The sequence below is a fragment of the Medicago sativa genome, chromosome 3 (genome assembly GCF_051527215.1).
Source record: "Medicago sativa cultivar Bolivia chromosome 3, Bolivia_mono, whole genome shotgun sequence".
Classification (NCBI taxonomy): Eukaryota; Viridiplantae; Streptophyta; class Magnoliopsida; order Fabales; family Fabaceae; genus Medicago; species Medicago sativa.
Window position 1 is genome coordinate 12,168,866 of NC_140751.1, and position 15,440 is coordinate 12,184,305.

General features: G+C 40.4%; 2 protein-coding genes across 2 annotated transcripts; both read left to right on the forward strand.

The window, feature by feature from the left end:
- The first annotated feature begins 8,278 nt into the window (after positions 1 to 8,278).
- On the forward strand, positions 8,279 to 9,709 carry LOC146935778 (uncharacterized). Its single transcript, XM_085749096.1, has one exon. The coding sequence runs from the start codon at positions 8,279 to 8,281 to the stop codon at positions 9,707 to 9,709; it is 1,431 nt and encodes a 476-aa protein (XP_085605222.1).
- A 381-nt stretch (positions 9,710 to 10,090) lies between these two features.
- Positions 10,091 to 14,184, forward strand: LOC146935779 (uncharacterized). The gene is made up of 4 exons (XM_085749097.1): positions 10,091 to 12,833; positions 12,878 to 13,415; positions 13,697 to 14,117; positions 14,176 to 14,184. Exons 1-4 carry the CDS (start codon positions 10,091 to 10,093, stop codon positions 14,182 to 14,184), a joined length of 3,711 nt encoding a protein of 1,236 aa, XP_085605223.1.
- The last annotated feature ends 1,256 nt before the right edge of the window (positions 14,185 to 15,440 follow it).

The window sequence follows — 15,440 nt, forward strand, 5'->3', positions numbered from 1 at the left end:
GAATGATGACTCTATTTATAGGTGAGGAGGTTGATGAGAATAGAAAAGTGGTTTAATGGCTTTTGATGGGGAATTGAATGAGATTGATGGTTTTGGAATGTGAAAGTTGACATGAGGAATCTTGGCCATGAATGGTGGCGCGACTAAGAAAGAAAATTCTTTTGGACCCCGGACAAATTATTTTTAGACCTATTGGATGTTTGACTATTTAAAATAAAAAAAAAAGAAAATATCCTAAAAAGAAAAGTGGACATAAAATAAAAAATAAAATAAAAAAATGGTAAAATAAAAGATGGAAATAATAAAAAAACTAAAGATAAAAATAAAATAAAATAAAAACTAATAATAATAAAAATAAAAATAAAGGAGAGAAGAGGGTCAGATATCGGAACAAAAGATGAGGTATTTTAAAGTACCCCTTTACCGAAATTTCCTTGAAAAGTCAGAGACTAATCAGGGTCAAACGGCACATGAATGTAGGACCTTAGGTCAAAAATTGGGGTATGACAGATGCCCCTATTTAAGTTTCTTCGTCTGGAGATTTGAAGATGGAATCTTCAAGTTGACGGAACGAAGAGACTTAAATACAAAAGTACACCAATTTTGGACCTAAGATGTTGTGAAATGCTCATGATGCAAGGTATGAATGCAGGACGACAAAGATGATTTGACTGGGGAGAGAAACAACAACGGGATACCCAAATTTGTTAAAGAAAGGGATCCGACTCCGCTACGGAATGTAGTTTCACTGGGGAAAAGATTGTCTACAAGACTTTTAGCGACATCTCTTGAACAGCTAAGCTGTGGATGACACTATTGAAATTGAAATTGATTAGTGACATCACTAGAACAGCTAAGCTGGAGATGACACTATTGAAGTTGAAATTGACCGGTGACATCACTAGAACAGCTAACGCTGGGGATGACACCTCTGAAATTGAAATTGACCGGTGACATCACTAGAACAGCTAATGCTGGGGATGACACCATTGAAATTGAAATTTGAAATTGATTAGTGACATCACTAGAACAGATACGTTGGGGATGACACTTTTGACATTGATTTGATTAGTGACATCAATGGAACAGCTAACGCTGGGGATGACACTTTTTTATAAGACAAGAATTTTGCAAGCTATTCGCTTGACATACATGATGACAAAAGAGGGTTGCAAGCTATTCGCTTGACACACAGGTAACAAAAGAGGCTCGCAAGCTATTCCCTTGACACACATGATGACAAAAGAGGGTTGCAAGCTATTCGCTTGACACACAGGTAACAAAAGATGTTTGCAAGCTATTCGCTTGACACATAGGTAACAAAAGATGTTTGCAAGCTATTCGCTTGACACATAGGTAACAAAAGATGTTTGCAAGCTATTCGCTTGACACCAAGGTAACAAAAGAGGTTTGCAAGCTATTCGCTTGACACACATGTAACAAAAGATTGTTTGCAAGCTATTCGCTTGACACAGAGGTAACAAAAGATGTTTGCAAGCTATTCGCTTGACACCAATGATAACAAAAGATGTTTGCAAGCTATTCGCTTGACACTAAGGTAACAAAAGAGGTTTGCAAGCTATTCGCTTGACACCGATGATAACAAAAGATGTTTGCAAGCTATTCGCTTGACACCGAGGTAACAAAAGATGTTTGCAAGCTATTCGCTTGACACAAAGGTAACAAAAGATATTTGCAAGCTATTCGCTTGACACAAAGGTAACAAAAGATATTTGCAAGCTATTCGCTTGACACCAAGGTAACAAAAGAGGTTTGCAAGCTATTCGCTTGACACAAATGTAACAAAAGATTGTTTGCAAGCTATTCGCTTGACACAGAGGTAACAAAAGATATTTGCAAGCTATTCGCTTGACACCAAGGTAACAAAAGAGGTTTGCAAGCTATTCGCTTGACACAAATGTAACAAAAGATTGTTTGCAAGCTATTCGCTTGACACAGAGGTAACAAAAGATCTTTGCAAGCTATTCGCTTGACACAGAGGTAACAAAAGATCTTTGCAAGCTATTCGCTTGACACAACAATGAGTGAAGATCGAACTGAAAGGATACAGCCAAACAAGATTATGGGTGATCAATGCGGTTATGTATGAATGATGTTGTGTATGAATGAAAGTAATAATACATGAATGTATGAATGAATGTATGAATGGGATTTGTATGACTATAAACTGTATGTGACAGGTGAACTTGATGAGACGAGACAAGACAGATAAGTTGTGAGGTGCACTGACATCGGAGCACAAACACTCGGCAAACTTCCTTGGAGATGATGTTATTTTGAACAAATTGAACCGTTGATTGGAGTAAAAAACCCAGAACAAAGATGCTCCTGGGGATAAAGCCCATTGTCGACCAAAAGTATGGAAGAAGTCGCCATTTGTAAACCGGTGCAGAGTGTTCTTCCACTGGTACGCTTCAGCAGTCATGTTTTTTTTTTGTTTTTTTCTTCTTTTGAAAATCCCTAACTTTTGCCTGGACCGCCCTTTCGGGTTTTCAGTCCACCGGGAATATATTCCTTTTTTGTGCCCCTAATTTTTTCCTGGACCGCCCTTTCGGGTTTGCAGTCCACCGGGACGCTCTCTATTGCCTAAGCCGCCTTTTCAGGTTTTCAGCTTAGCGAGCCTTCTTTTTTTTGCATGTTTTTTTTTTTTTGTATTTATGGATTATGATTGTATCTTGCTTAAAGCAGAGATCCTCTCAGTAGTGCTTAGCCATGTTTCTCTTTCAGAGTGTAACCGTTCTCAAGGCGCATGCAGATGTACGCTTCAACTACTCACAAGTTCAAAGAGAGTGTGCTTGTTGTTCACACTTTTCAAAAGATGTAAAAAAGGTTTTGTATTGTGAAAAAATTTGCCTCAAGTACTGCCATCAAAAATAGAAGAAATTTTGCAAATAGAATAAATGAAAGTTCCAAATAAATGGGCACAAGCTCAAATTTGATGAATTGTGTGGTGGCCTGCCAATGGCGTGGCCCCACGGATCTTTGAAAAATTTGGAAAATGGTAAATATATGGGAAGGTACATTGAACACAATAACCGTTATTCTCCCTAACAACTTTGAATGCCCCTGTTCCGAGTCTTTGATCTGCAGATGCTTCGAATCGGAGGTTCTTTTGACGACTGGATGCCTCAAGTGGACTGTGCTGACTGATGCAGTTACTTGTCATGATCCTTAATTTTTGCATAGACCGCCCTTTTGGGTTTCAATCTATCAGGATAATCATTTTTGTTCATGTCTTTAACTTTTGCCTGGACCGCCCTTTCGGGTTTTCAGTCCACCGAGACGCTCATTTTTGCCTAAGCCGCCTTTTCAGGTTTGCGACTTATCGAGCTCATATTTTTGACAGAGTATTTCTTGACTGCACCGACATTCATAGGATGTGTGTGTTTGTCACTATCTATAGTCACAAAATTCATTGCACATGGTCCTTCATAGTTAGGCGTCCACTTGCCCCTGGAGTCCGATTGAAAAGATAGTACCTTTTTGAGCACAGAGTCTCGTTTTTGAATTTCACAAGGACGAACCTTCTTCTTGGAAGTTTGTTTCAACCTCTTTTGATGTAGTTGTACAAGGTCATCATGTATTTAAAGTTCAATCAAGCTGGGATTTCAGCAGAATTATTATTGACATGACTTCAGACCTCCACGGGAAGCATGACTTCCATGTTGTATATTGGGGAAGGAGGGGGGGTTGCCCCTTTTGAAATGTGTACTGAAGCATGATATCCATGCGAGGCAACGGTAACATCTCATACCAGACTTTGGAAATGACTGCAATCTTCTGGACAATCTTCTTGTTTTTGTTTGCAGCTTCGATGCCCCGGCATGCAAGAGACCTTGTCGGGAATCTCTTCATTCCCCTTCTTCACTTTCGGACACAGGGAAATCAAAGTCGAGAGAGAATACAAGGTTAATGTGTTCAACGGGTTTATCAATGCATGATTTGATTATTGATTTTGACAAGTAGTTATGATTATGCAGATATTTGAGAATGATTATAAATTTTTTTGGTTTTTTGTATTACCATTTTTCCAGAATAGGCACAAAAATAGAAAAACAAGGTCGGGATCAAAACGACCTTTTTATTAATGATGGAAAATACATAAAGCAAAAAGCCCTAAACAAGTTCACTTCCGTCTCGGGCGGGACGAAAGGATTTGTTTTGAAAAGCAGCAAACAACCAACACACATATTATTTGAACAGATGAGTAGTAGAAAAAACATTAAAAGCGACCCAATTGCGGCTATCCACTCCATGTGTCACAATATAGTCCGGTAGTGGATTAACTTGCACATCCGAATTCAATATTCGAAAAGCAAGATATTGGTTTCAATCAGCTTCTGGACTTCAATCTTCAAAGGCAAACAGTGCTCGATGTCATGGTCGGGTGCTCCCTGATGGAAGGCACGGGAGAGGTCAGGTTGATACCAAACCGGCAACTCGTTAAGCACCCGAGGAGGCGCTCTAGTTTGGACAAGGTTCTTCATGAGCAAGATGGGAAGCAGCTCCGCATATGTCATTGGGATTGGATCAAACTGCATCCTTAGAGCCTGTTGTCGAGGTTGTTGTTGATGTTGGCGTTCAGGCCTTTGCTGGAACTGCGGCTGATTCTGCGAAGCTACTAGTGAAGCTACCAGGGTACTCAGTCTCTCTAACTCGGCCTGGAGTGTTTGTTACCTCTTCAAGAATGCTCGTGGATTTCTTGTTTAAGATGATCCATTCTGATTTGCTCGAGTGTTGTAGATGCGAGTAGACTGATGAATTGACCTTTTGTAGACAGAAACAAAGTATGAGACACGGACTAGAAACTATGAATGCAAAATGATGCATGATATGTTTATGCAAAAATATTTTTGTGAAGGGCTTATCAAAGTCAATTGTAAACATTGTAGATGAACATGGTTTTGTTTGAACATTGTAAAGATATTGAAAATGTTTCCCTCTTTAAAAGCAAGAACGAAACCAAGGCAAAAGTTCTTAACAAAAGCAAAAGCTTAGTTAAGATTTTTGAAATTGTATTCCTTAGTGTACTGTCATACCCCAATTTTTGACCCAAGATATTACAGACACGTGTCCTCGAACCCTGATCAGTCTTTGACTTTTCAGCGAAAAATTCGGCAGAGAGGTATTTTAAAATACCTCATATTTGGTTCCGAGTCGGGCCCTCTTCTCTCATTTTTTTTATTATTACTTTTATTATTATTACTTTTATTATTATTATTATTATTATTATTATTATTATTATTATTATTAGTGTTATTATTATTATTATTATTATTATTCATTTATTTTTTTTAGTCCAAAATTTTGTCCAAAATATCTACCATAGCTCAACAGGCTGTCAGGTCCTTCAAACCCTAAACAAGGGCAGTTTGTGTCGCTGCTTAAGGGACCAAATGTCTCAATCAAGTCTATAAATACAAACACACCTGCAACCAACAAGGAGAGAGAAAAATTTCCAGCAAAAGAAAGGAATTTTTCGACAGACAAGAGATTTTTCAAGCAAAAAGAACAACCAAGTTTCAGAAGCCTAAACCTGCAAAAAAAATCCCAACACACAGAGAATTCCTCAAAGCAAAAGAATACACCAGAAACCGATTCCAAACACAGAGGGACCGATTTTCACACATCAATAACACACACACACACAGCCACTCATTCACGAACCAGCACACACGCACATAATCAATCCAGTCACCTAAATCAGTATCACACATAACCGATCCCAACACAAGGACCCATATCATCACAGACCCAAACATGCATCAAATCCGATACTCATCAAACCATTCCAAACCGGCACAAACTTATACGTATACGAATCAAAACTGAATCAAAGGTTTAAACAAGGTAGTTTTTTCTTTTCTATCATTCCTTTAGATCTAGAGGCTTAGGGTGGGTATTTAAGATTTTTGAGGTAAGAAACGAAGAGAGGGGAAGAAAACGGTCAGGAAAGCAAAAAAAATTTAAAAAAAAAAAGAGCTTTTTAGCTCCGGTGCGGCGGCGCCGCCGCGATGGCTCGCCGGCCACCGCACCGGAGTTCTTCCCGGCCGCCCTATTCTCCATCGGAGAAGAAGAAGAAAAGAAGAGAGAGATGAGAGAGTCTCTCTCTAGAAATAAGTTTAGAGAGAGAAAAGAGAAGTGAAAATGATTTTTTTCTGACCCATGTCACTTATATAGAGGCTCTTGGGTCGACCCATGGTCTGACCCATTGTTACCGACCCACTGGGTTTAACCCAACCCAGGCCCAACCGCATGCCTGTCTCTCTCCTTAGCCCAATTCAGCTTTTTTCAATTCCTGCACCCCCATATCACTGCTTCACCCCCCTGCATTTCATTTTTTATCTCTTTTCATGCATTTTTAATTCCTCTCGCATTTTTATCCACTTCTTTCGCATTTTATTTCTTTATTAATTTAACTTTAATATGTCTTTCATGCATTTTTATTTTATTTTTGCATTACATTCTATTTTCTACTATTAATATGCATATTTACATTTTGTCATTAAATACACACCTTAATCCAGAGTGTTCTGGGCCTAAATTAACTGTTAATATTATAATTTTTTTTGTTTAATTTAATTATTCTCCAGAACGATCTGGTCCTTGTTTAATTAAATTAATCCAGAGTACTCTGGTCCTAATTAACTATTAATGTTATATTTTTTTGTTTAAATTTAATTATTCTCCAGAACAATCTGGTCCTTGTTAATTAAATTAATCCAGAGTGCTCTGGTCCTAAATCAATTGTTAATATTTAATTTTTGCTTATATAATTATTCTCCAGAGCATTCTGGTCCGTGTTAAAATAGCTTCATATTTCAGCTTAATATTATTTTTCTCATTCTGCTTATATAATTTTTCATATCATTATTCAAAAATAACAAAAACATGCAAATATATCAAAATCACAAAAATATTTTTTATAACCAAGCCTTGTTCTCAAATCAAGCGACCGTCATTTTATTTTATTTTCTTAATCAAATTTCAAATCAATCTTAATTCTACTTTGAGTCTATTTTCTTCCAATATCAAAAACACAAACAAATTTCAATTTGCCACTTGGCTTTTCTTTTTAAAACCTTTTTTTCAAAAACTATTAAAAAACACAAAACAAACCAAACGTCAATTTCTACCCCGAACTACGAGGTTTTGATCCCTCACGGGTACGTAGGCAGAGGACACTCGTCCTTTCAAATCAATAAAAATGTAGATAAATTAGGCCTCTATTTTCTTTTATCATTTCAAATTCCATTTTTTAAAGCAAGCAAGTTTATAGCACAAAAGTTAAATAAAATCAAGAGGTTCTCGTAGAGTACTACGAATACTTAGGGTGCTTAACACCTTCCCTAAATATAACCGACCCCCGAACCCTTAATCCCTAAAAACGTGGTATTTGAACCTTTTTCCACTTTCTTTTTGAAAAGAATTAAATGTTCAGTCGTGAAAACAATTTAGCGGGTCGAACGCCAATCAAATGGCATTTTGACTGTCGGAAAAATGGCGCGACAGAAATGGCGACTTCACTGGGGAGTTTCTAAGAGGGTTGAGCCTAACTTGGTCTTATTTAAATTTTGTGCTATAACTTGCTTAATAAAAATAAAAATAAAAGATGGAAATACGTGTATATCTGTTCATCCTTCTTCTTTCTCCTTTCTAACGTGAGTGGTGAGATAAGTCCTAACCCGGACTTGAGGGAAACATAAGATAGGATGGTGGTATAATCAAAGTCCCATACCGAGAGTAAGTTTCGGGATATGGCACATGTGATAACCCCACTCAACGGAGGTCTCTTGGAAGTAATGTATGTCGACATGAGTAGTCGTGATTGGCATTGCTATTTTCAAGTGATTGTTAATGTTGAGGACCTTTAGTTACCTTTAACCCATCTTGGCCTTTTAGGACGTAGTGCGGTGGCTAATCAAGAGTAGTCTTGAGTTGGTTGATACGCGATACTACACTCAGACGAGACTTTCTTACGAACGTTGTTGGACCGGAAGTAGTTCCGCAACCCGATAATGTTCGGAAGTGGTTGACAACTTTGGGAACTTGGTAGAACCCTTGTTACAAGTGAAAATAAAACCATAGTCCTTACCAAATGGCGTTGTTACCCTTGACTCCATCATCATGGACCTTAAACCTCACCATGTTTTCACCGTTTGTGTAGCATAATCATGCATGCATGCATTCATTCATCGATTTTTTCTCATTAAAACATCGAAGGACTTAAAACAAGCTTTTTGTAAATGTTGTAGATATGAATCCTATAATAAGGAGCACTAGGAAGTACACTTTCAAGAAACCCGATTTATTGAAGCTAAGGGAGCTAGGATCGAGAGTAACCAGTCCGGAGGACTTTCAAGCTCATCATGGAAGATTACTTAGCATCCTCCAAACAAGAGTTGAAGAAGGGGTCCTCAATACATTGGTCCAATTCTATGACCCACTCTATCATTGCTTCCTATTCCCTGACTTCATATTGGTTCCCACTCTTGAAGAATATTCTGACTTGGTTGGCTTACCTGTGTCCAATGAAGTACCCTTCCATGGCCTTGAACCCAATCCTGAAGCCTCAACCATTGTTAAAGCTCTTCACCTTGATGCCTCTGAATTGAAAGCTCAACTTACCATCAAAGGGAAACCCCAACTCCAATGCTTGCCTACACATTACCTTTTCCAAAAAGCCTCCCTCTTCGCCGGACTACCCAACAATAAAGCCTTTCACTCCATCTTAGCCTTACTCATATACGGGCTCCTACTTTTCCCAAATATTGACAACTTTGTTGATATCAACGCCATCAAAATCTTCCTCGCCAAAAACCCTGTCCCTACATTACTTGCAGACACTTACCATACCATTCATGATCGTAATCTAGCTGGTCGTGGGGTTATCCTTTGCTGTGCACCCTTACTTTACAAATGGTTTACCTCCCATCTACCTCGAACTCAGCCCTTCATCAAAAACCCTGAAAAGCTCTCGTGGACCCAAAGAATCATGTCCCTTACCCCCGTAGACATAGTTTGGTACAACCCAGCCAGTGATACCAAGACCGTCATTATCCACTGTGGTGACTTCCCTAATGTACCTCTTATCGGAATATGGGGAGGAATTAGCTACAACCCTATCCTTGCCCAACAACAGCTCGGATACCCGGTCAAAGCCAAACCTTTATACCTCGACTTGTCCAGCGTATTCTACCATAACCATGATGATTCCACAAATGAGAGGGAAAAATTCATACAAGCTTGGCATGCCATCCATAGAAAAGAGAGGAGCAAGATGGGAAAAAGATCAAGTTTCGTCCATAGCTCTTACACGGAATGGGTCGTTGATAGAGCTACAACGTACAAGATGCCTTACACTTTATCCAGAGTCCCGTCTTCAACTACTCCGGCTCCCCCACTGCCCGTACTCCCTGAAAATGTGGAAGAATTCCAGTACCAGTTGGCCGAGATGACACGTGAAAGGAACAATTGGAAGAGGAAGTATGAGATGGTTATGGCTCAAATGGAGACAAAGGATGGACTGATAGAGCAAAAGGATCGTGAAATTCTCAAGCTAGGCCAACTAATTGTTAAGCAGAATGATCTCCTCCAGCAGAAGGATGATATACTCAGGCGGGATTCTAAAAGGAAGAAGGAGTACGTGGATTTGTTTGACGGTCCACACTCAGATTTTGAGGAGTAGTCCACTACAAGAGCTCAAGAGATTCCCAGTTGTTTCACCACTTTATGTTATTTTCTAGCTTTTGTGATGTACTTTGGAGTCTATCCCTTGGCTCAGTTTTGTTAAAAGGGAATTATCTTGTAGTACTTTAAATATTCAATGGAATTTTCAATTATGATGTTTACAAATTTGCTTTTATAGGTCCTTCGATAAAAATAAAAAAAAAAGTGTCTATTTTTGCATAAGTATCATGCATCATTTTACATCTCATAGTCTCAAAGTTCAAAGTCTCACACAATTTTCTCTTTTCCAATAAAGGGTAAGCTAGTTGCGAAAGTGGCCCGACGTATTCTCCACCAGTCTACCCGTACTCATTACACTCGAGCAACCGTAAAGAGAAAGATGGATCTTCTCGAGCAAGAGAATCTAACACTCCGTGAAGAGGTAATTGCCATGAACACCAAATTGGATGAGTTGGCCGACATGAAAACAAAGATGGAAGAATTAACCAATCTGGTAAAAGTGTTGGCAGTTGCGCATACTCCGCCACCTCCTCCTATCAGAGTTCGAACCGAAGCTACTACATCTGCTACTCCTGAATGGACTTTCTGTGCTGACACTCCAACATATTCTGCTCCACAACATTCCACACCATGGTTTCAGCCCATGACGGCGGGCGAGATACTCCGCCCCATTGCCTGTGAAACACAAATGCCTCCTTTGCAACATACAATTCATGTTCCTCAGCAAGTCCCGATGTTTCCTCCAACTGTTGCGACCTACGCAGCACCTGCTGTTCATACTACACCACAAGAAGAAGAGCCCATCTTCCATTCTGGGAGTGTGGGGGCGCCTGACAGAGTCGACGATCTACAAGAAAAGTATGAAGAAATGCATCGGGAAATGAGAGCTCTAAAGGGAAAAGAAGCTTACGGGAAATCTGCTTATGATCTCTGTTTGGTACCGGATGTCCGGATACCCCACAAATTCAAGGTACCTGACTTTGAAAAGTATAAAGGAGACTCCTGCCCTAATGATCACCTGACGATGTACGTAAGGAAGATGTCTGAGTTTGCTAAAGACGATAAGGTCCTCATTTACGTTTTCCAAGAAAGTTTGGCTTACCCGGCTTCGAAATGGTACACGAATCTGGAGAAGGCAAGCATCCAAAAATTCCAGGACTTGTGTGATGCCTTTGTGCAACAATATGACTATAATGTAGACATGGCGCCCGATCAAGGCGACCTCCAGGCTGAAACTCAAGGGGATAGAGAGACATTTAAGGGGTATGCTCATCGATGGAGGAACATTGCAGCCCAAGTTAGCCCACGGGTGGAAGAAAGTGAGATGACCAAGTTGTTCTTGAGAACCCTAAATCCTTTCTACTACGAAAAGTTGGTAGGGTGTGCATCCAGGAGCTTCGCGGATGTCGTCCGCGTAGGTATAACTGTCGAAGAAGGTGTCCGAGAAGGACGAATAGTGAAAGACGGTGCGTCTACTAGCGGTACAAAGAAATATGGAAGCAACTTTCCAAGGAAGAAAGAACAGGAAGTCGGTATGTTGGCTAACGAAAGAACCCGACCATTTTCCACAAATACAAATCAACAACCAAATCACCAACCACAAAGGCCTCAAGGACCTCAACCATATTATCCTCCATTATACCAGCCCAATTACCCTCCACCACATAATCCTCAACAACACTACCAACACCCATATCACCCTCAACCACATAATCCTCAACAACAACATCATTTCCAAGCTCCACAACAACCTCGCCCTCCTAGAAACAATTTTCCTCCCATACCTATGTTGTACAAAGTCTTGCTGCCCTCTTTGCTTGCGAGAAACCTTGTACAAACTAAGTCTCGCCCCCAGATACCAAATCCCTTACCTCGTTGGTACCGCCCTGAGCTCACATGTGATTTCCATCAAGGAGCACCAGGCCACGATGTGGAGCAATGTTACGCTCTCAAGGATGCAGTTCAGAAACTAATCCAAAACAAGGATTTATCTTTCACGAACCCTGACCCTATTGCCCAAAACAACCCTTTACCACCGCATGGGCCTGCTATTAACATGATCCAAATATATCAAAAAGACAGCCCAGTCCTCAATTCTCGTGATATCAAGACTCCATTGGTCCCGATACACATAAAGATGTGTGAGATGATTCTTTTCAACCATGATCATGAAGCATGTGACATATGTTCTGTAAATCCTCGTGGCTGCATACAAGTCCAGAATGACGTGCAGGGTTTACTAGACAGAAAAGAGCTAATTGTCACCAGGAAAAACAAGGATAAAGATGTTTGTGTCATCACACCCGTATTCAGAACCCAGGAACCACTAGTGATAATGCTCAGCCAGGCAAAGCCAACCAGCACTCCTCTAGTAATTTGCTCTCCAAAACAGATACCGTACACTTCTCAAAGGACCATCCCATACAACTATGAGTATGCAATCATAGAAGATGGAAAGAAGATACCACTGGATCTGCCAATCCCTGTGGATAATATCACCGAAAGTAGTCAAATTCTTAGAAGTGGACGTATTATCCCTTCTGTGGTTCAGAAGGAAGCTGGTGCTCCGGTAGAAGAACCAATGAAGGAGCAGAATGTGGGTAAAGGCAAAACCATGGGACAGTCTAGTGGAACCACCTATGAGGATAACGATGAAATCTTGAAAATGATCAAGAGAAGCGAGTACAAGATTGTGGATCAACTGTTGCAAACTCCGGCAAAAATCTCCATCATGTCTCTATTATCAAGCTCTGACGCCCACAGAGAGACTCTAATGAAAGTCTTGGACCAGGCTTATGTGGACGATGATGTAACGTTAAGTCAGTTTGGAAGTATTGTAGGAAATGTGACTGCCTGCAACAACTTAAGTTTCAGCGATGAAGACCTCCCACCGGAGGGAAGAAACCACAACTTGGCGTTACTTATCTCTGTCCTTTGCAAATCGGACTCTCTGTCAAATGTTCTAATAGACACTGGGTCTGCTCTCAATGTAATGCCAAAATCTACCCTGGATCAGCTGTCATGTTCGAAGGCTCTCTTGAAACCCAGCACAGTGACGGTGAGGGCATTTGATGGGACCAGAAGGTCTGTGTATGGGGAAATAGAATTGCCTATCTCTGTGGGCCCACATGAATTCAAGATTTATTTCCAAATTATGGAAATACAGGCCTCTTTCAGTTGCCTACTCGCAGGCCTTGGATCCATAACGCTGGGGCAGTAACATCCACACTTCATCAGAAGCTGAAGTTTGTCAGTCAAGGGAAACTCATAACCGTGAACGGTGAGGTAGCATTGTTGGTTAGCCATTTGTCATCATTCTCCTTTATTGGTGGTAACAGTACAGATGGATCATCATTTCAAGGACTCTCTTCCGAAGAGAATGTGGAGAAGGTTGAGACTTGCATGGCTTCTCTGAAAGATGCCAAGAGAGTAATACAAGAAGGTAAGACTGAAGGCTGGGGTCAGCTAGTGGAGCTGACTGAGAACAAACGCAAAGAAGGAATAGGTTTTTCCAACAGTAAGCCTGGGGTATTCAACCCTACTGGAAGTACTTTTCATAGTGCAGGATTCATTCATGCTCCATCAGAGATTAATGCACTGCTCGAGGATCAGTCCGAAGAAGCAACACCTGTCTTTGTGACGCCCGTAGGAGCTTGTTGCAACTGGATCGCAGTGGACGTCCCTTCTGTGATGCCTTATTCTAAGTAATGTGTTTGTCTTGTTTTTGTTTATCTTAAAATTCCTTTCGTCTTGCCTCAGACGAAAGTGAAATCATGTAGGGCTTTGCTTCAAATACTTTTGTTATAAATAAAAATCGTCGTTTCTATCACGACCGTTACTTTATTTTATTTCGCATTTTCTGGAAAAATGGTTACACATAAAACCAAAAAAATCTTGTTTTTTTATTATTTTGTTTTCTTCCTTTTAAAAATCAAATTCAAAAGTCTGCATTTACTCATTAAAATCAATCATAAATCATGTGCAGACTAAACATAAATGAGCCCGTTGAACATGGCAACCCTATGCTCCCTCCCAACTTTGAAGTCCCTGTTTACGAGGCTATGGTAGAAGAGGATGAAAAGATTCCTGATGAGATCAGATGGATGTTAGAACAAGAAAGAAAGGCTATTCAGCCTCATCAGGAAGAAATCGAGATTGTCAACCTGGGTACTGAGGAAGACATGAAAGAGATCAAGATCGGGGCATTGTTGGATGCGACAGTTAAAGAAAGAATAATTGAGCTTCTCAGGGAGTATGCCGACATATTTGCATGGTCATACAAGGATATGCCAGGGTTAGATACGGAAGTAGTAGAACATCGACTACCTCTGAAGCCCGAATACCCTCCGGTTAAACAGAAATTGAGAAGATCTCATCCTGATATGGCTCTCAAGATCAAAGAAGAAGTACGAAAGCAGATTGACGCTGGTTTTCTAATCACCTCTGAATATCCTCAATGGTTAGCCAACATAGTACCTGTTCCGAAGAAAGATGGCAAGGTCAGAATGTGTGTCGACTACCGAGATTTGAACAAAGCCAGCCCGAAGGATAATTTCCCTTTACCTCACATTGATGTATTGGTTGATAATACCGCTAAGTGCAAAGTGTTCTCCTTCATGGATGGTTTCTCCGGATATAACCAGATCAAGATGGCTCCCGAAGATAGAGAAAAGACGTCTTTCATCACGCCTTGGGGCGCCTTCTGCTACATAGTGATGCCGTTTGGTTTGATCAATGCTGGTGCCACCTACCAGAGAGGTATGACCAAGATCTTCCACGATATGATACACAAAGAGATTGAAGTCTATGTAGATGATATGATTGTCAAGTCAGGGACTGAAGAAGAGCATGTTGAGTATTTGTTGAAGATGTTTCAGCGTTTGAGAAAGTACAAACTCCGACTGAATCCTAATAAATGTACCTTCGGTGTCAGATCCGGGAAGCTTCTGGGTTTTATTGTCAGTCAGAAAGGTATTGAAGTAGATCCCGACAAAGTCAAAGCCATCAGAGAAATGCCTGCTCCAAAGACTGAGAAACAAGTCAGAGGATTCCTTGGTCGACTGAACTACATATCCAGATTCATCTCTCACATGACTGCTACATGTGGGCCAATATTCAAATTGCTTCGCAAGGATCAAGGGATCGAATGGACTGAAGATTGTCAAAAGGCCTTCGATAGTATCAAGGAGTATTTGTTAGAACCTCCAATTCTCATCCCTCCAGTTGAAGGAAGACCCTTGATCATGTATTTGACGGTGTTAGAAGACTCTATGGGCTGTGTACTTGGTCAACAAGATGAGACTGGAAAGAAAGAACACGCCATTTACTACCTGAGCAAGAAGTTTACTGATTGCGAATCTCGATACTCCGCACTCGAGAAAACTTGTTGTGCTTTAGTCTGGGCTGCCAAGCGTCTCCGCCACTATATGATTAATCACACTACTTGGTTGATATCTAGAATGGATCCAATCAAGTATCTATTTGAGAAGCCTGTTTTAACAGGAAGAATTTCTCGTTGGCAGATGTTGTTGTCCGAGTACGATATCGTGTACCGCACTCAGAAAGCTATCAAAGGCAGTATCCTGGCAGATCATTTGGCTCATCAACCAATCGAAGATTATCAGCCTATCAAATTTGACTTCCCGGATGAAGAGATCATGTATTTAAAGATGAAAGATTGTGAGGAACCAGTGATTGATGAAGGCCCTGATCCTGAATCAGAATGGGGT